Raw genomic sequence first — 20,326 nt, 5'->3', positions numbered from 1 at the left:
GTTTTTTCTTTACTTTACGTAACCGCCTGCTGCCATAAGTCTTTGACGCCAACCCATACCAGCTAATGAAGGTTGACTTGGTTTAGTTTGGAAACTAAACTTTGGTTTTGGTTTATCTTCAGTTTTTGGTTTCTCTTCTTCTATCGGTTTTTCGTCACTTTTCGGTTCCTCTGACTTTACCTCACCTGCAGGAACAGTTGTGTCGTCAACATCTTCATAAATATCATATGCCATTTGTTTTTGTTTTCCTTTCAACTTTTTGTGTTTGTTGTAAAGTTTAGAATATTTCGACTCTAAGTCAATGAGATGTTCTATAATGAACTGTTGGTCAGTGAAGAATACCTTCCCATCTGTTGTCTCGAAAGCTCCTTCAGACTTCAATATTTTATTTGTGAGAGTCTGTTTCTTTTTTGAGATACTAGCCGTTCCATTTCTATGAAAAGTGACTTTGTAGTTAGGGTTTGTATTTCCAGACCTGGCACTTTCTATTATTGAATTTTTCTCTTCATCTGTAAGTTCTTTGACAGGTTTTGACAATGGTTCTGAACTTTTTGTTTGTGGTGTCAAATCTACCGTTTCAACTTCTTCGGTCATTTCATCTCAGTAAAAATTTTAGTTTGTTTTGTTTTCAACTGGTTGTTTAGGTTTTTTAAGTCGGTCTAAAACTTCCTGAGGTATAGGAAGAACTTGACAAACACGTGGTTGTGTAACTGCTGGAAGCCGACAAATCCATCTTGAACCCATTTGTCTCAATGCTGTATTGTTCATTTCATCTCAGTAAAAAACTTTACATTCCCCACGTTTGAGGCGGTTGAGGTTGGTTATTGTTTACCCATTGTTGTGCATGGTTATAAAAAAATCTTTCACCTTGGTCCATATAGTGTCCTGCTTGGTTATAGTAGTCATTTGCTTTGTTATAATAGTTTCCTGCTTGTCTTCCTACATTGTCCATCCATCCTTGAACTTTTCCTCTTGTTTCAGGATTTGGAATAAGATTTGCTGCATCTCGTGCTACATCCCAACCTTTCTGTACAGTTTGTATAATAGGTTGTGCTTTCTCTTTAAGTATACCTAATGTACTCAAAATCTTCCTTCCAACTCCAAATACACCTCTGGCTATTGTTCCCACTGCGGGCAAAAATCTGGATGCAACTCCTGCTAATGCGCCAAATAAACCCATTTCTTATAGGGTAAAAATGACGAATCCAAACAAGGACCCCTATGTTTCTAAGGCAACAAAGAAAGCACTCATGATAAAAATCTTTAGTTCAACACCAAATGCTTGGTTTATGGATATCTTGGAAACATTCCGAGGTATAGAGAAGATGGACCACCATACTGGCTAATATTTGTCGGTCAAAACACAAGATACTGTGAAGCCATACCATTACAGTCCAAAAATATTTTAGATATCTTAGCAGCTTTGACAATATTCGTTGACAAATACCATCCAACAAAACTGACATCTGACTGTGAAAGTTCTTTCAAATCAGACGATATTAAAAACTATCTGCGTTCAAAAAATGTAAACCAATATTTCATTGTCGACCAAAACCATTCTGCTCTTGGTGTCATTGACAGTTGTATAAAAATCTTAAGAGATTTAAATCAACCACAAGGTGGTGAGGTAGATGAAATGTCATATGACGACAAATATAGACATTTCTCCATGGCAAAGATGAGACAAGTTTTAAATATTTACAATAGCCGTAAACAAAAAGGTTTGGGAAACCACTCCCCCGAAGAAATGAAAAACAACCCCGACTTAGAGAAAGACTATATATTTAATAGTTTAGTCAAAAGAGACAAACAAGAAAGAATGCCAGGCTTCAAACTTAAGAAAGGTGACAAAGTAAAATAGAAATACCTAAACGCGACCCATATGAAAATACTATTGACTATGACAACAATGGGAACTCGACAGGTACTCACCTTCGTGTTCGTAAAAATAGAAGAAAGTATACAAGAGAATATTATGAAGTTTTAGGCAAACATGGCAAAATGTACAGACTGCAAGCAGAAGATAAAACTACTATTGTCAGACCTCGTTTCAAACTTGTCAAAGTTCAAGGTGGTATACTTTCAAAGACAGTTCCTAACAAATATAAGACAACTCCTGACGAATATGCTAAAGAAGTTGAAAATGACGACTAAGCAATTCTATACCATGCGTAAACTGTCATGTAAGGTGGCATGTAGTCTTTACTTTGTCCCGTTGTTTGTGTATATCCTGTAACGCGATGTGTATGGTTTCCATCTCCCTGAGTGTCACTCCAGTAACAATTTATAGCAAACTGAACGTCGTCTTTAACATCATATCCTTTACCTTTTTTCAAGGCGTGCCAATCCCAAAATTTATGCTTATGCCAACCTGCTTGAGATGTACTTAAATCTACGTAGTGACTGTGTGCAGGTAGGTTTTCACCTGAAATCGTTTTACTTCCGCCTGTTTCCTTTGAAGAGTTTGCACAATACAAAAACCTGTCGACTATTTGAGTCCAAGTTCCAAAACCAAGTACTACTTCTGGTCTGGTAGAGTTCATTGACGTGTAAATAGAGCCTATAGGATATAATGTTTGAAGTATTTCTGTCTTTAATGTTTGAAGCTCTGTTTTGTCTGCTTTTTTATCATATAAATCTTGAGCAGTGAATTTAACTTTTTTTTCATCCTCCATGACATAGACATTTCTACATCTAATGTATCTCATCGTTGTTATGTCTTCTTCCGATGTTAAACCTTGTGGAAAGTTAGGAGGTTTCCAATTTAATACATCCCCACCAGTTTCTTCAACCGTTCCTTCAATATTTTCTATACCAACAGTTGCGAAGAAATCGTGTGTATGTCCAACGTCACTTTTCCTGTTTAAGGTTTCTTGTAAGTTTGTAATATCAGATATGGTATGTGTATGAGTCTTTTTAGAATATTCTTTGTCAGCTCTTGTCACTTCACTTGACATTTTATTGTCAACATATGTTTTATCTGCTTTGTCATCTAACATTGCTGGTAGTTCATCTACGTCATAGATGTTATGTGTATGATGTTTTTGTGGGTATGTTCTATCTGTCCATGCGAGAATATAGTCTCTTGTTGCATCTACATACTCTTTGTCAGCTTTGTTGTCATATCTCCTTCAAAAGAAGTTCATCTATAGGTTTCTCGTTTAAAGTTCTTTTTGTTGGATTTATACAAACAGTATGGTTCTTACTGTCTTGAAACAGAAACTCGTCTGTCAATGGGTTTATCGTCAGTTTTAAGTTTCCTTCTTTCAATGACTCAGATATCTTAGAATAGTTTTGAAAAGTTTGTTGTGTTCTTATTTAGAGCTTGCACAATGAGTTGTCGGTTGTGTTGTATTTCTCTCATAGACGCTGTTTCATTTGACATTTTTATTCTAGATAAAATATGCTTCCAATAGAAAAAGAAAAATTCAAGAGTTGCTACAACTAAACCATTAGATGAACTTTTTACTAATGTCGGTCAAAAGTTTGAGACAGAGACCGTAAAGCATGAAGGCTATCGTTTTGACTACCCATTAAGATGGCTAAGAGACCCATCTGTCACAAAAGCTATTGGCTTTCGTAGAATGAAGTTTGTGTCTGTAGAAGATAAAAGTTTTCCATTTATTGTAAGGTTTCATATAGATTATATATCTGAAGGGAAACGAAAAATGTGGGAAGAAATTGAGCTAATACAAGTTGACCTTTCATCTTCTCTACAGACTGCGTTAAAAAATATAGAAGATAAAATAAATTCATGTTATGCAAAATATGCTGATGAATATGCAAATACCGAGAGCACACTTTATGTGAGAATTGTATATGACAAACAAAATTCACAAGTGTCATTTCAAATCTACGAAGACAATCCAAAGAAAGACGAACAAATATATACAGAATTCACTGCAATGTCATGGTATTATTTGCAAAGAATGTTAAATCAGAAAGTCGAACTTCCTTTAGCAAATATTTACAGTCGATATGCAAGAGAATGAACCATATTTATTTAAAGATGTTTTCGACTCAGATGCTATTATAGTTCATGCTTCATTTTCTGGTGCACAAAACTCTTTTTATGCTTGGCAAATGACTTTTACGAAAAACCTACAAAGCTATACGAACCACCAAGTGGAAGTATTTCAGACTTTCAAGTATGGTTTACTACAGATGGAAGAAAGAGAATAATTCCATTATACCACGCGTTTTACTTAGAACTTAGTTTCATATACAACTACTATCGAACGGTAAAAATATGATTTTTTAATACGGTTGAGGTGTTGGATTTGGTTGCCAACTAGACTGTGGTGCAGGTTCAGGCTGTTGTATAACAGGAGCTTGCTCTTCTGGTTCAGGGTCTTTAGGTATAATACCAACGAACTGACCTACTTTTTGCCAATATTTTTGACTCCGTTCCAAATTCCTCTTCCTACGGTTTTTATTCCATTCCATATACCTCTTCCAACATTTCGAAAGAAGTTTCCTATTCTTCCAAAGAAACCCATTTTACTATATGTAAAAATCTAATGTCCACCTAGTCTCTTACGTTTCCTTCTGAGTTCCATAGCATTCTTTAACTGGAGCTCATACATTCTATTTCTCCTCTGGTAGAAAACATACTCTGGGTCAACTCCTGTGTTCGCGTCATCTGCATAGAGTTGTTATATCCCACTTCGGGGTTTGTATAAAAACTCTTTCCATCTCATATTTGCATACCATGGTGGCAAACCTAACGCAGCGTCATTTGACATGGCAGTTTGCATTTGTACATCTGTTGGCACTTGACCATAGTTTGCCATTGCAGTTTGTATTCTAACTTCATTTGGAATATTCTCTGGGTTTGGTTGTCCAGGTTGCTGTGCATTCGCTAAGTTCTGTGCGTCCATTTAATATTAGATAAAAATATCTCTTACGAGTACATATACTGAACATTTGCAGGCATTGGTTCATCTTCATATTCTCTATATCTTTCTGCCACGTCAAATAAGTAAATGACACAATGGAAAAAACCTAAAACAAGTAGTCCTATTTCAAACCACATTTACTTACTAGTAAAATTTCTTTGTTATGACACTTTCTCCAGTTTATAGGACCTCTCTCATATTCTATCTTATCGTATCTAAACTCATAGTCATGTATGTCCTCTAACCATCTCATGACACTTTCCAAACCACTTTTATCGGATGTAAAGTAAAAGCATGGATGGTTATGTAAAACGTCTAAAGTTTCTAAAGAGTCTCTCAAAGTCCAGTCTACTTGGTATTGAAAATCCCATGTGTTATAGAACGGCGGGTCTACTATAAAGAAAACATTTTCCTTGTCTTTATATTTTTCATACAACTCTGTCCAATGACATCTCACAAACTCTATACCCTCAATATATTTTTCTATGTTCTCTTTGAAAACATTTGTATAGTTAAGATATAAAACTTTTGACATAAGTGTTTCAATGTCATGAACTCTTATAGCACCACTATATAATAGTCTAGCAGATATACTATCCCAGTCAATATACTCTGCCTTTTTCAAAACCTCTCTGACAGTATTTTTCTTATCTAATGGTATACGTTCCATCTTACCTATAGGTATCTTTTCTTTTAACTCTTTCAATATATTGTTTGTGTCTGGTATATGTTTGAGACGGTCCATATAGTTGTCGAAGTCATTGCATATAATCTTTGAGTCTGGGAATATTGTATGGCACAAATGGGATATATAGAAACTTCCACCGAACAAATCTACAAATGTTAGACCATTCGGTAGTTTCTTAAGTTCTCTCAATAGAATATCTTTACATCTACTCTTATTTCCAAAGAAGGGTAACGGTGGTTTTGTAAAATTCATTTTATATATATAATAAAAATGTTTTTACCTGAAAAGTGACAGAAAAGTGACAAAACATGAAAACATATATAATTTGTGAAAAGCGACACATTATATAATGTTTTCGACCCAGAAGAAGGCTTCTTCCCAGAAGCAATGGAGGAAGAAGAAGAGTCCTCCGAATAAAAACTTCATTTATACTAAACATCTTCAGGGCTAGAGGGCACGAAGTGCCTGGAAGCCCCACTTCCCTTTTTTTTTTTTTTTTTTTTTTTTTTTTTTTTTTTTTGCTTATCTAATATTGCAAACATGACATTTCCAGAAATATAACGCCATTTAGGGTTGTTAAAAATATCAAAAATTAGCGTTTTGAAGACACCATGGTGTCTTATAATTTTCCCTTCCTTATTGGCGTGTAGAAATAAATGCGCCAATAGATTGAAGAAGAAGAATTGTTTTTCTCTTAATGAACTTTAAACCTTTTGATATAAGAATATTAAAAACATTAATATAATTTCGATTTCGGAAATTAAATTTCCAAATTTTTTGTCGATTTCGGAAATAACAGGATCCCGCATCCAAAACGCAACAACAAAACACAAAACACACGTTTTGGTTCTTTCATCGTTTTAATCGTAATTTATGTAATAGATGATTTGGATAAATTTTACAAAAATAGAACTTATATTATATTCTTTTCAAAGATTCTTGCAAATCATCAAAAATAATTGTATTTTAAAAAACGATCAAATTATCCTTTCATTATTTTAAACTTAAATTAGTTTTTATGATTGACTAAAGCAATCATATTTATTCATCATTAAATAAACAAAAAAATAATATTTGAGAGCTATTTCAAAAAAACACATTGAATTTATTAATTTGTCTCAATTTCAGTATTATAAATTTTTATAATTTCAATATTTTGAAATACACTTTTTAATATTTCAATATTTATGATATTTCAATGTATTAAGTGGTCTCAAATTGAGCTTCTCAAATATAAGTTGGCCTATTCAAATAATAAAATTAAATAATATTTAAAATAATAAATAAAAGTGATTGAGGTCATAGCAAAACGGCTGTTTCAGTCATTAATTCTTAAAAATAAAAAGGGTAAAAACTAAATAAAATGGGTAAAATTCAATAGTGTCTGTGCTATCGTTCAATTTGAAGGTGTCTTTTGAAACCACAAGACACATTGAATTTTTGAGTAGTGTATTATGGTTTGACTGACACCAATGAAAAAAATAAAATGATATTTATTTTAAATATATAAGATCCTTATATAAAATATAAATATTTTATCGTTTTATTTTCTTGTTTTAGAAATGTTTTTTATTGAAAAATCAATAAAACTAACTCCAAAATAAAATTTTTGATTTAAAGACACTATGATGACACCAGGCAAATCTTCCAAGACACCTATCGTCGGGAATCTAACAACCCTAACGCCATTTCACCAGCCATATAATTTAAAAATATGTTTTTATACAATTGTAATAATATTGACAATTACACTTTTTCGTTCTGTTCTTCAATTCGTTACATTATTTTTCCAAGAAAGATGAATATAATTAACGCATTTAGTGTTTGCATAAATCTTGCTAAATTAAACAGCTGGTTCAAACTTTGAATATTTTTTCAGTTCCAAATATAATTTTCCCACCATGGGTGTGGAACATCATTGTGTTGTAAACAGAAATTCATCAAAAGTGACACTTCAGAAAAGCTAAAATATTGAATTTTTGGAACTTTTGATAGAGCACGTTTTTAAATATTAATTAAAGTAAATGTATATTTTGTAAAAATTCTTTTTAATAAAAAAATAAAATTTTGAAGAAGAACACAAAATCTTCTGAAAAATAATATCACATAAACTCATATTATTTTCTAATATATAACTATTTTATATAAAAATCAAATTCAATGATCTTAAAAGCGAATGATAAACCTCAAAATTTACGAATATAATGAGTGGGAATATAATGCTTATCTATCATAAAACCATATGAAATATCAATTTTTGCTTTACGCCTAATTTTTGACGACAATTAGCAAAAAATGTTAAATGTTAACACTCAGTCCATTTGAATATGAAAAAGAAAATTGACTTTGATTAAATGTTTTTATTTATCATGCAATTCTTCTTGCGACCAAAGATTTGAATAAAATTTCAAAAAATAAGATAGCTTAAAAAATAATATACGGTAGTGTTTACTAATAGATGAATAGTATATAAATTCTATTAAAATGGATTTGATCCAAAAAAATATATAAAATTTGATCATAAATAAAATCGTTTTAAATTACTTCTTCATTTAAATTATAACAATTATTTTTGGTTTTATATTTTTTTGGATCAAATCCATTTTAATAGAATTTATATACTATTCATCTATTAGTAAACACTACCGTACATTATTTTTTAAGCTATCATTTTTTGAAATTTTATTCAAATCTTTGGTCGCAAGAAGAATTGCATGATAAATAAAAACATTTAATCAAAGTCAATTTTCTTTTTCATATTCAAATGGACTGAGTGTTAACATTTAACATTTTTTGCTAATTGTCGTCAAAAATTAGGCGTAAAGCAAAAATTGATATTTCATATGGTTTTATGATAGATAAGCATTATATTCCCACTCATTATATTCGTAAATTTTGAGGTTTATCATTCGCTTTTAAGATCATTGAATTTGATTTTTATATAAAATAGTTATATATTAGAAAATAATATGAGTTTATGTGATATTATTTTTCAGAAGATTTCATTCTATATGCCTATGAAAAGTACTCTCAAAACTAACTTTTTCCTAATTATAATTAAATCTAGAATATTGTATTATGCTTAGTATTATTTCATTTTTCTCATTCAATTTAGAATTTACAAATGTCAAAAAATTGAGAGCTGTCACTTTTGATGAATTTCTGTTTATTACAATTGAAAACTAACCTTAAATAACATAATTGAATTCTATGTCATATGGGTGTAAGTGCGCCATTAAATCTTGCAATAATTTGTTAAAATCGAGACTTCCATTTATAAATTTATATAAAACATCCATAAATCAAAATAAAATAATTTTCATGAATGTAAAAAGTACTGAAATTTTAAATACTTGAAAACGGTATAAATATTTTTTATATATTGAGGCTTCAATCTCTAAACTTCTCTAAAAAATACATCAAACATTTATTAAATTCATTACTTAAATTTCTTCTCAAATAAAAAAATAACTGATTGAAAATTCTTCATTATAGTCTTGCTTTTGAATAGTTTACGAAAATGAACACATGTTCTTTACCATTATATTATATGATAATTCCATTTTCCACATATTGAATGCAAAAGCAACGATAGTTCTTACAGTGCTATATTTTCATTAATGAGCGCTCAGCGTTTATTAATGATACAAGAAGTTATTTTCATCTTAGTATGCTACTTCATGAATAAAGGAAGTGATTTTTTCTTACAAATGTCACTTAACCAAATGGTGAGGTATCCTTATCTTAATGAAATTAAGAATACAAAGCTAATCAGATATATTCCAAGTCAGTTCATTATCTCAGAGTCTATTATTATACATAAAAATGACTATGGAGGTGCCCAACTCACGAAAAATGGCGCTTGGGAAAGTAAAGAAGAAAACTACCCCAATCAACCACTAATTTTACCACACTACTTCGATATTTTTAATTGTACAATGGCGTTGCTGCGTAATGTATATATAAATCATGCTTCGGCAATTGTTACTAACGATTATTTTATCATTCCCGATGAAAATGATTGGTTTGTTGCTACAAAGAAACCAGGAGAAGGAAAAGTTATAGCATCATATGATAAAGCAATTGCCGTTGGGAGAGACTCAGATAGATATGGACATTGGATTCTAGACTATATGGGACCTTTATTATTACTTCCTATTGATGTGATTTTGACACATAAAATCTTAAACATTCCAAATATTCCAATTGCTCATGAAATGCTTGATTTCTTAGGGGTACCAAAAGAAAATCGGATATTTAGGATGAAAAAGTATGAGTTAATACATTGCAACTCGGTTTATTTCCCTTATAGACCATTAGTCAATGCAGACTATATTGGATATCCTATTCAATTAATTCGAGATTTTGTGCATAAGCACTTAAATCTCTCACAAATAAATCAAACAAAGTATGCTTTCTACCAAAGACAAGCAACAAGAAAGATTATAAACTTTGACCAAATGGTGAGTACAGCAAAATCAAGCTTTCCTGAATATAATTGGGAATGCTTACAGGATAGGCAAAGTTTAATTGAATGTGGCAAAATCTGGGCAGCAATAAAACTTATGATCTCAGGAAATGGCTCTCACTTGTTTAGATGTGTATGTTTAAAGAAAGGATGCGTTGTTGTTGAAATATTAGGTGCCTACAATGATTTGTCGTGCATGGGAGCTCTTTATTCTTGTGGAGTTCATGTCATTTCAATCAAAAATCCTTCAATTTCTTATTCAATGTGGTGGGGTGGCTCCAGTTATAATGCTGAAATAGACAAAATCATGAAGTCAATTAGGTATTTAAAGCCTTATCTCGATGGGAAAGAATTCCCCAAAGATTCTCTAAGATTTTAGTTGTATGTTAATTATTTATATCTTTTACTTTGATTCTAACAAATAATATAAATACTAATAAATAATCACTTTGTTGTTTTGCTTATTTTATCATTTAATAAGACCTCTTTTGTGTGAAAATGAGAAATAAAATCTGATACGAATCAATTTGAAATCCGAAGTCTAGATTGGTGATTTTCAATCAGATAAGGTCAGGTAAGTGGGGCTTCCAGGCGCGTTGCGCCCTCTAGCCCCGAAGATGTTTAGTATAAATGAAGTTTTTATTCGGAAAATTGTTAGTCTTCTGGTGTGAATTCGGAGGACTCTTCTTGGATAGAGTCTTGTATTTCCTCCTCCTCTTCTTCCTCCTCCATTGCTTCTGGGAAGAAGCCTTCTTCTGGGTCGAAAACATTATATAATGTGTAATTGAATGACACATTATATCTTTCTTTGAGTTCGCTAGTTAGTTAGTATACAAGTCTTGGGTATGGTGGCACTGCGTTCCACCTTACCCAATACTTGTGAATTTGACACTTTACAAAACCGTTAACGTATATTTTACAACATGAACGCAAAAACTAACTTAACCTTAAATATTTACAAAGCCGCCAACAATTTCACCTCACTATCGTTCTCACTAACAACTTCACTAATGTTCTCATAAATTTTCCTCAATATCTTCATCATCAGTGTTAACCCTATTGTAGTCATACTTGAAGCCATAAACTTTCTCTAACTTCTTAACGTACAATTTACATAACTTACCTTCGTCATCGTATGGTTTAATGATATAACTATTTCTATCTTTATAAACAGTCAATGAAAAGTCAACTGGTCTCGGATGTATTTGAAAGAACATGTTATGCTCAGGAAGGAAGAATAAATGTTTAAATGTATGTTTGTTATATGTTTTGATTTGTATGAGTTGCTTTTGTTCTGTCATTACATCCAAATAAAATAAAAATAATTTTAAAAAATAAAATAAAAAATAAATGATATCACCACCCTCACACGTATGAAAACATAGCACAAAAATAAATTTAGGTGAAGTGGTGAGATCTAACCCGATTTCTAACCTCATTTCTACCCTGTTGAATTCATTGCTTTCTCCAACTCTTCTAACTTCTTCTTAAGTTCAGCAATGTTGTCCTCATGAAGTTTAATCTTTCTCAAAATTCCTTCTTTATCTAATGGTTGCTTTATCTTTCTAAACTGAACTCTACCATCCTTCATAGTATGAATGTAAAAACCTTCTGGAATAGTTCCTGATTTAATGTATTCTACCAAAAACTTTTGTTTCATTGCTTCAGTGACTTTAGTCGTCATTTCAATCAAATAAAAATTTTAATATAGGGTGTCCAAAGGTGCGTTTAGCACAGCGCTCTATATGAGACTATTAAAGGAGATATATGCTGATTATAAATATATAATAAAAAATATGAATATATGTATATGATGAGTATGTTGTATTTTGGCGCCATGCCGGGATATAAAATGAATTTTGAGACAAGAGGCGGTTTCGCGGGAAATTTTGGCGGGATTTTTTTCATTTTTTTAATGAATCATAAAGAAAACATCCTCGCTCTTGCAAAAAAATGCAAAGACTGTAAAAAAATCTACGAGACATTGGTAAAATGCTTCGGTATGGATGCTCCTAGCTATTCCACTGTAACGTATCATGTTAGGATGTATTACTTCATGAACAAAAAGGCGCCCATCATAAAAATTGACAAAAAATCGCCGGATCAAAGAAAAATCAAAGCAATTCTTCAAGCGCTAGATGAAGACCCAAGAGCATCACTCAGAAGGATAGAGGAGATGACAAAGATACCACGTACAACAGTCAGTTATTATCTGCACAATTATTTGAACTACAAACTAGCGTATACACGTTGGGTTCCGCACAACCTTAATTCAGTTCAAAAAAAATCTAGAGTCCAATCTTCGAAAGAGCTCCTCTCTATATTGGGTGCGTATCAATCCAAGAAGTTTCGCTTTTTAGTAACAGGGGACGAGTCTTGGTTTCAATATGCAACAGAAGCCAAAATCATGTGGATCCCGAAGGATGAAAATCTGCAAACATTCCCGAAGAAAAAAATTGACACACCAATGATGATGTTGTCGGTTTTTTGGGGCGTGAATGGCATCATCGCAATTGATATTCTTCAAAAACCTAATACGATGAATGCTCAGTATCTAATTGACAATGTTCTTACTCAAATTATCAATTCTGATGGGTTTGAGAAATCCAAACAACAAAAACAAAAGTTTGCAATTCATTTTGATAATTCAAGAGTTCACAAAAGTCATAAGGTAATGAATTACTTGGTGGAAAACAATGTCAAAGTTGTTCCAAACCCAATTTATTCACCTGATATTGCACCCTCTGACTTTTATTTATTCGGCACGCTAAAAAAGAGAGCTGAAGGACGCGAATTCGCGAGTCCAGATGATCTTGAAAATTTTGTAAGAGAGCAATTTGAGCAATTTTCTCATGATGATTTAAAGCGTGTCTTTCAAGCCTGGATCGATCGCTGCGAACGCGTGATTGAATCCAATGGTGATTATATTTAAATAAACTTTATATATATGTAACTTGTTTATTTCTATTCGCAGTATTCAGGTTTGTGCTAAACACACCTTTGGACACCCTATATTAAATAAAAATAACGTTATTTTTTCAGTAAGGAAACGCAGGAGTTTTACGATTTATTTGTGGTGTAGGTTCTGGTTTAAATGTTGGAGTCGGTTTTGGAGTTGACTTTTGAACAGGAGTTTGTAATTCCATAGGTTCAGGAGTCATTGAAGGTGTTGTTTGTGAAGGCGTTGGTTTTGGCGATGGTGTCGGAGTTTGTTTAACTTCAGCTACTTCAGTATTATTTACAACATTTGCTTTATTTCTTTTCAACATCATTACTGCTCCTGCTGTAGCTAGCAAACCTAGTGGGAGACCATATCTTATATAAGGACTTGACCAAATGCTATTTTTGACAGGAGCTGGTGGAACACCTAACCTTGGTGAGACTGCTCTTTGCCATTGTGCAGCTCGTAAGAAATATTCAATAGGTGCTCCATAATCGTTTGGTAAAGTTTGTTTCATAGATGGTGAAGGTTCACGAGAGCTTGATGAAGAACTCATTTATAAGCTTTAAAAATAAACGTTCATCCTTTATTCCTCACTGTCGTCAGTTGCTAAGTTATAGTCGTCAAGTCTTATTATTGGTATGCCTGACTGTCTTACTTGTATTGCAAAGCAACAATCCCTCATAAATCCAATAAGTGGCTTTGGTACGTTTTCAGTTGCTAGTTCAATAGGTCCTTTAACAGACAATTTGTATGTTATTGGAGCAGTAGATGTTTGACCTTGCTGGAAGCAAAAGTCCACTTCAGTTGGAAAACCACATAAGAAATGTGTGTTGTCATAGCTATCCCATTTATGTTCCACACTACCATCATCCACCAATGACCTCATAACATCTTCATTAAATTCAATCATATCATTGTTTGTATTGCAAGCGTTCGCAACCATTTCATAAAATACAGGTCCATATGATTTTTCAGGTTCTGCAGGCATATTTCCATAAGCTCCCATGGAAAGCTGAAGATATTTAAACTTAGGGTTCTCAAAATTAACATAATAGTTGTCTTTCTTTCTAAATAGTGCCCAAATACTTTTAACATTAATAGGCGTATAAGCTGCTGTAAATGTTGCACTTGAACTATCTGTATTCTTTGAGAATGAACCGTCCATAGGAATCCAATCCATAACTTTAACAGGAAAACATAAAGCCTCGTTTGTATAATGTTCTACAAGTTCTGTATAAATGTTAGGGTCTAAAGAGAATGACTTTGGATGAATGAAACATTCATTAAAATCCATCTTTGTTCGAAATAGTTGCTGGGTTACAGTTGTAATAGTAACTGTTCCACTAGCTTCTATTGCCTTCGTTATCATAGTGAATGGTTCATTCCATGGAACAAATTTATTTGTCGGTGGATTTGAATCTGAAGCAAATGCAACTTTAAGAGTTGGATTGAAAGCAATGATATCATTTACAGATATAGATGTGCATTGTAATGCGTCGCTACTGAACTTTACTTTAAGCTGAATGTTACCAGCAAATGCAGGAATAAATCTTATAGCTTCTAATGGTAAAAACTTTCTAACAGGAATTCTTAAACGAAGCTTAAAATCAAATGATTTTCCTGCTGTAATTGGACCACTAACAATTTGTCCTGTTCTGCATGTTCCCGAATGACTCCATACATCTTCATGTCGAGTCTTTGAGAAAACATCTACTTTCTTTATTTGTTCGGTAGTTTGTGAGTTTGAAGTTATATATGCTTCTTCTCGTGCGTTGTCTTGAGAATATACGATACGACCATTTGCAAGGATTTGATATCCAGCAACTGCATAGAAAGCGTCATCGAAACCAATCCAAAATCCTGGTGGGTTTGTTTTATTGGAACCTGAACCAATTTCTTTATCTGCAATAAATTGACCTTCCATTTTATACGTAATGAATGTATTGTAAAGGTCCAACATATTTTCACCAGGAGGTGAGAGATTGAATGTTACCCATGTGTTATCTTTAGCAGTTCCAGGTTGTGATGGAATCTTTGCGTCAGAATATTTTCTATTAGTGTCACCAATTTGAACTGCATTGTCTATGATATCGAAATATGAGCGAATCTGATGAATATGCTCTGCTGGAGTAAATTCGTTTAACTGTTAGTTCTGCATGTATTTACTTCAGATAAAAATATCTATTTACTTCATTATTCTCACTCTTCTTCTTGGCATTCGTGGTGGAAGTTGTTTCTTGACATTTTCAATGAACTGTACATTCTCTTTTGTCTCAACTTCTTTCACTGGTGGGTCAGGGTTCTTTGACTCGGTTTGCTTTTCAATGAAATTCACGAACTTTGCAATAAGCTCTTGGTTCGTTATTGAAAGAACATCTGGCTTCTTTTCTTCTTGTTCTATTGACTTTTCAGTTTGAATAGAAGGTTTTATATGGGCTTCACCCTCGGTGCCATGCACCTTAATGTTGTCGCTCTCTGCATTCGCTAATGGAACCTTTCTTTTTCTTACGTATATTTTACCATCTTTACTCTGACTTACATAATAGAAAGGATGTTGTATTCCTCTTGCGTCATTTAATATAATAGACTCTCGCTCTGATTTTGACAAGCTCATTTTACATCGGTTAAAGTTTTAATTTTGTTTTTTATCTGCAGTCAAATGACTCAGACAAGTCCTACGGACAAGACCCAAGGGGTCATAGATGTTGAAGCATTGAAGAAAGAAATTCGCGAGCAAATTTTATCCGAACTGAAGGAACAAAAACAAGAACAAAAGCCAGAGAGACCAAAGAGAAAACTTAGTGAAAAACAACTAGCTGCATTAGCTGCTGGAAGACAGAAGAACCCACGTTTGCTGGCGAAGAAAGCTAGAGAAGAAGCTGAAGCAAAAGCTAAAGAAGCTGAAGTGAAGAAAGAGTAAATGGTTTATTTTTATTGGAACTAAATGTATAGACAAATACCTTTATCTGTTGCGTTCAGTAGTGAAAACCCTGACGTCAAAATAAAGGGGAACAGAGTAACGTTTAAGTTTCCAACAGACTGGATTGTGAACATAAATGAAGAAAAATATATTGGCATAACAAATATGTATATAACACGTGCATTTAGGAAAGTTGACTTTATACTTCAAGTCGAGATAGAAAATGACGAACAGTCTTTAAGCGCCCAAAACATTCACATATACAAATACTTTAAAGACGATACAACATTGTTGCAATGTATGATTTCATTTAATGAAATGTTCGAGAAAAAGTTTAACATTGAAGTACAAACTTTACAGCCTTTACGTGAGTTTCTTGCACAACTGAAAGAAGAAGGTAGTCAGCCACAACTTATAGACTTTCATTATGAATTTAATGAAAATGAAGATGGAACTCATGACTGTCAGTTTGTTGTATTCTCACCATTCAATGAAGTCGCTAAAAAGAAAGAAAATCCATTACGTATAAGATTTCAAATCTCTGAACCAAGTGATGATTTCAAGAATGTTTTCAATTATGATGCAATGCTTCCGAGGAAAAATGAATTTTCAAAGATTGTAACACCTGGCATTTGGGATAGAAAGCAAGCTATATTATATTCAAACTTAAGTAAGGGCGTTGAAAATGAGTTCATTGGTCATACAAGAACTTCACCACTTCCTAACCCTAAATACTATAAATTAACTGGCTTCAATCGTGAGTTTTGGATAGACATGTTCTCCACTCATGACCATAACTGCCCAGTGTTCTTACCTCCAGACCATAAGGACTGTCTCTACATTGAAGCACAACTCTTAAACTCTACCATCGCAGTATTGTAAATGACCACATGGGCTTCGCCCTTGCCGCTAGCGGCTTATTTTTATCATGAATGGTCTCACTGCTGACAAAAATAAATGACCTCAGAACTTCAACTTACGAATAAAGCTTGTTTTAGTCGTTATTGAGAAGTTAAACTTTTCAGCAAAGCAAGGACTAGAAGACTTACATAAGTCAAATCCAATCTCTTGACCGTCATAAAGTGCTTTATATAACTGCATAACACTGAACTCAGAGTCTTTGTCAAATTTTCCTTGCGGAACCATTAAACCTTTATCTTCATCATAGAAACACTGAACAGAGTCAGGAAACATTTCATTAGCGGTTAAAGCAATAACATCTTGCTTCACGCCTTTCATTCTGCAGTGAAATGCAACTTCATTTAAATCGTTAGTGAGTAAGTCTATGTAGGTCTTCTTTCCACAAAATATTGACTTGTATGCTAAACTTTGTTTTCCAGGTGTTATTTCTGCGAAGTCGCTATGAAATTGACCTAATGTTTTACCAATAAGTTCTCTACCGTATCTCTTCTTAAATTCATGAGCTAAACGTGGTATGTCTTCATTGTAAATGTGCATCGAATCTGTATCCTGATAAAATGCTTTTAATCCTAAGTCTTCAATCGTGCAAAACACTTCATTCATAATACGTTTTGACATTGATAGAATATTTACACCAGTGGGCAAAAGTTAAAGTGTCTGCAAATGCTTTTCGTTAGCTTGAAAATAGTTTTATCTGAACCATCCAAACCTTCGAACTTCACTATATGGTTGTAATTTCTTATAGCATATCTTATAGCATCTTTGTCATCTACTATGGTTATTTTTGACTCAATAGGAGATAAAATGGTTTTGCCATAAATACTGTTCAGAATGAGCTTTATATTTTCTTGTTTTAGAAATGTTTTTTATTGAAAAATCAATAAAACTAACTCCAAAATAAAATTTTTGATTTAAAGACACTATGATGACACCAGGCAAATCTTCCAAGACACCTATCGTCGGGAATCTAACAACCCTAACGCCATTTCACCAGCCATATAATTTAAAAATATGTTTTTATACAATTGTAATAATATTGACAATTACACTTTTTCGTTCTGTTCTTCAATTCGTTACATTATTTTTCCAAGAAAGATGAATATAATTAACGCATTTAGTGTTTGCATAAATCTTGCTAAATTAAACAGCTGGTTCAAACTTTGAATATTTTTTCAGTTCCAAATATAATTTTCCCACCATGGGTGTGGAACATCATTGTGTTGTAAACAGAAATTCATCAAAAGTGACACTTCAGAAAAGCTAAAATATTGAATTTTTGGAACTTTTGATAGAGCACGTTTTTAAATATTAATTAAAGTAAATGTATATTTTGTAAAAATTCTTTTTAATAAAAAAATAAAATTTTGAAGAAGAACACAAAATCTTCTGAAAAATAATATCACATAAACTCATATTATTTTCTAATATATAACTATTTTATATAAAAATCAAATTCAATGATCTTAAAAGCGAATGATAAACCTCAAAATTTACGAATATAATGAGTGGGAATATAATGCTTATCTATCATAAAACCATATGAAATATCAATTTTTGCTTTACGCCTAATTTTTGACGACAATTAGCAAAAAATGTTAAATGTTAACACTCAGTCCATTTGAATATGAAAAATAAAATTGACTTTGATTAAATGTTTTTATTTATCATGCAATTCTTCTTGCGACCAAAGATTTGAATAAAACTTCAAAAAATAAGATAGCTTAAAAAATAATATACGGTAGTGTTTACTAATAGATGAATAGTATATAAATTCTATTAAAATGGATTTGATCCAAAAAAATATATAAAATTTGATCATAAATAAAATCGTTTTAAATTACTTCTTCATTTAAATTATAACAATTATTTTTGGTTTTATATTTTTTTGGATCAAATCCATTTTAATAGAATTTATATACTATTCATCTATTAGTAAACACTACCGTACATTATTTTTTAAGCTATCTTATTTTTTGAAATTTTATTCAAATCTTTGGTCGCAAGAAGAATTGCATGATAAATAAAAACATTTAATCAAAGTCAATTTTCTTTTTCATATTCAAATGGACTGAGTGTTAACATTTAACATTTTTTGCTAATTGTCGTCAAAAATTAGGCGTAAAGCAAAAATTGATATTTCATATGGTTTTATGATAGATAAGCATTATATTCCCACTCATTATATTCGTAAATTTTGAGGTTTATCATTCGCTTTTAAGATCATTGAATTTGATTTTTATATAAAATAGTTATATATTAGAAAATTAAAAAAAAAAGGTAGTGGGGCTTCCAGGCACTTCGTGCCCTCTAGCCCCGAAGATGTTTAGTATAAATGAAGTTTTTATTCGGAAAATTGTTAGTCTTCTGGTGTGAATTCGGAGGACTCTTCTTCTTCCTCCATTGCTTCTGGGAAGAAGCCTTCTTCTGGGTCGAAAACATTATATAATGTGTCGCTTTTCACAAATTATATATGTTTTCATGTTTTGTCACTTTTCTGTCACTTTTCGGGTAAAAACATTTTTATTATTATATATAAATGAATTTTACAAAACCACCGTTACCGTTCTTTGGAAATAAGAGTAAATGTAAAGATATTATATTGAGAGAACTTAAGAAACTACCGAATGGTCTAACATTTGTAGATTTGTTCGGTGGAAGTTTCTATATATCCCATTTATGTCATACAATATTCCCAGACTCAAAGATTATATGCAATGACTTCGACAACTATATGGACCGTCTCAAACATATTCCAGACACAAACAATATATTGAAAGAGTTAAAAGAAAAGATACCTATAGGTAAGATGGAACGTATACCATTAGATAAGAAAAATATTGTGAGAGAGGTTTTGAAAAAAGCAGAATATATAGACTGGGATAGTATATCTGCTAGACTATTATATAGTGGTTCTATAAGAGTTCATGACATTGAAACACTTATGTCAAAAGTTTTATATCTTAACTATACAAATGTTTTCAAAGAGGACATAGAAAAATATATTGAGGGTATAGAGTTTGTGAGATGTTATTGGACAGAGTTGTATGAAAAATATAAAGACAAGGAAAATGTTTTCTTTATAGTGGACCCGCCGTTCTATAACACATGGGATTTTCAATACCAAGTAGACTGGACTTTGAGAGACTCTTTAGAAACTTTAGACGTTATACATAACCATCCATGCTTTTACTTTACATCCGATAAAAGTGGTTTGGAAACCGTTATGAGATGGTTAGAGGACATACATGACTATGAGTTTATATATGACAAGATAGAATATGAGAGAGGTCCTATAAACCGGAGAAAGTGTCATAACAAAGAAATTTTATTAGTAAGTAAATGTGGTTTGAAATAGGACTACTTGTTTTAGGTTTTTTCCATTGTGTCATTTATTTCTTTGACGTGGCAGAAAAGTACAGAGAATATGAAGATGAACCAATGCCTGCAAATGTTCAGTATATGTACTCGTAAGAGATATTTTTATCTA

The 20,326-nt window shown here is 32.1% G+C and overlaps 11 protein-coding genes across 11 annotated transcripts, besides 7 other annotated features; 4 read left to right on the top strand and 7 right to left on the bottom strand.

Annotated features, from left to right (window-relative positions):
• Positions 1–6,098: part of a mobile genetic element that runs on past the window's edge.
• TVAGG3_0950130 (phage tail repeat-like family) lies at positions 10–594 on the bottom strand (the record flags this gene model as incomplete). Its single annotated transcript, XM_051253220.1, has 1 exon — positions 10–594. One exon carries the CDS (start codon positions 592–594, stop codon positions 10–12), a length of 585 nt encoding a protein of 194 aa, XP_051078794.1.
• TVAGG3_0950120 (uncharacterized protein) lies at positions 613–768 on the bottom strand (the record flags this gene model as incomplete). The annotated part of the gene is made up of 1 exon (XM_051253219.1): positions 613–768. One exon carries the CDS (start codon positions 766–768, stop codon positions 613–615), a length of 156 nt encoding a protein of 51 aa, XP_051078793.1.
• Positions 5,020–5,838, bottom strand: TVAGG3_0950110 (phage tail repeat-like family; the record flags this gene model as incomplete). Its single annotated transcript, XM_051253218.1, has 1 exon — positions 5,020–5,838. The coding sequence occupies one exon, from the start codon at positions 5,836–5,838 to the stop codon at positions 5,020–5,022; it is 819 nt and encodes a 272-aa protein (XP_051078792.1).
• A 1,409-nt stretch (positions 6,099–7,507) lies between the features above and the next one.
• Positions 7,508–7,545: a mobile genetic element.
• Positions 7,546–8,721: 1,176 nt separating this feature from the next.
• Positions 8,722–8,758: a mobile genetic element.
• Positions 8,759–9,296: 538 nt separating this feature from the next.
• On the top strand, positions 9,297–10,433 carry TVAGG3_0950070 (glycosyltransferase family; the record flags this gene model as incomplete). The annotated part of the gene is made up of 1 exon (XM_051253217.1): positions 9,297–10,433. The coding sequence occupies one exon, from the start codon at positions 9,297–9,299 to the stop codon at positions 10,431–10,433; it is 1,137 nt and encodes a 378-aa protein (XP_051078791.1).
• A 1,062-nt stretch (positions 10,434–11,495) lies between these two features.
• On the bottom strand, positions 11,496–11,738 carry TVAGG3_0950060 (uncharacterized protein; the record flags this gene model as incomplete). Its single annotated transcript, XM_051253216.1, has 1 exon — positions 11,496–11,738. The coding sequence occupies one exon, from the start codon at positions 11,736–11,738 to the stop codon at positions 11,496–11,498; it is 243 nt and encodes an 80-aa protein (XP_051078790.1).
• A 24-nt stretch (positions 11,739–11,762) lies between these two features.
• Positions 11,763–13,066: a mobile genetic element.
• Positions 11,859–12,986, top strand: TVAGG3_0950040 (Mariner transposase; the record flags this gene model as incomplete). The annotated part of the gene is made up of 1 exon (XM_051253215.1): positions 11,859–12,986. The coding sequence occupies one exon, from the start codon at positions 11,859–11,861 to the stop codon at positions 12,984–12,986; it is 1,128 nt and encodes a 375-aa protein (XP_051078789.1).
• A 29-nt stretch (positions 13,067–13,095) lies between the features above and the next one.
• Positions 13,096–17,690: a mobile genetic element.
• TVAGG3_0950020 (uncharacterized protein) lies at positions 14,320–14,922 on the bottom strand (the record flags this gene model as incomplete). Its single annotated transcript, XM_051253214.1, has 1 exon — positions 14,320–14,922. A coding segment is annotated over one exon (603 nt), but the record flags the coding sequence as incomplete, so codon positions are not given.
• On the bottom strand, positions 15,184–15,612 carry TVAGG3_0950010 (uncharacterized protein; the record flags this gene model as incomplete). The annotated part of the gene is made up of 1 exon (XM_001313198.2): positions 15,184–15,612. The coding sequence occupies one exon, from the start codon at positions 15,610–15,612 to the stop codon at positions 15,184–15,186; it is 429 nt and encodes a 142-aa protein (XP_001313199.2).
• Positions 15,658–15,918, top strand: TVAGG3_0950000 (uncharacterized protein; the record flags this gene model as incomplete). The annotated part of the gene is made up of 1 exon (XM_001313197.2): positions 15,658–15,918. The coding sequence occupies one exon, from the start codon at positions 15,658–15,660 to the stop codon at positions 15,916–15,918; it is 261 nt and encodes an 86-aa protein (XP_001313198.2).
• Positions 16,084–16,800, top strand: TVAGG3_0949990 (uncharacterized protein; the record flags this gene model as incomplete). The annotated part of the gene is made up of 1 exon (XM_001290022.1): positions 16,084–16,800. One exon carries the CDS (start codon positions 16,084–16,086, stop codon positions 16,798–16,800), a length of 717 nt encoding a protein of 238 aa, XP_001290023.1.
• Positions 16,882–17,442, bottom strand: TVAGG3_0949980 (organellar and viral DNA polymerase type B; the record flags this gene model as incomplete). Its single annotated transcript, XM_001290023.1, has 1 exon — positions 16,882–17,442. The coding sequence occupies one exon, from the start codon at positions 17,440–17,442 to the stop codon at positions 16,882–16,884; it is 561 nt and encodes a 186-aa protein (XP_001290024.1).
• A 367-nt stretch (positions 17,691–18,057) lies between the features above and the next one.
• Positions 18,058–18,095: a mobile genetic element.
• Positions 18,096–19,099: 1,004 nt separating this feature from the next.
• Positions 19,100–20,326: part of a mobile genetic element that runs on past the window's edge.

The sequence above is a fragment of the Trichomonas vaginalis genome, chromosome I (assembly GCF_026262505.1).
Source record: "Trichomonas vaginalis G3 chromosome I, whole genome shotgun sequence".
Lineage (NCBI taxonomy): Eukaryota > Parabasalia > Trichomonadida > Trichomonadidae > Trichomonas > Trichomonas vaginalis.
The sequence above is the reverse complement of the archived record's forward strand: the minus strand, read 5'-3'. Positions and strand labels throughout refer to the sequence as shown.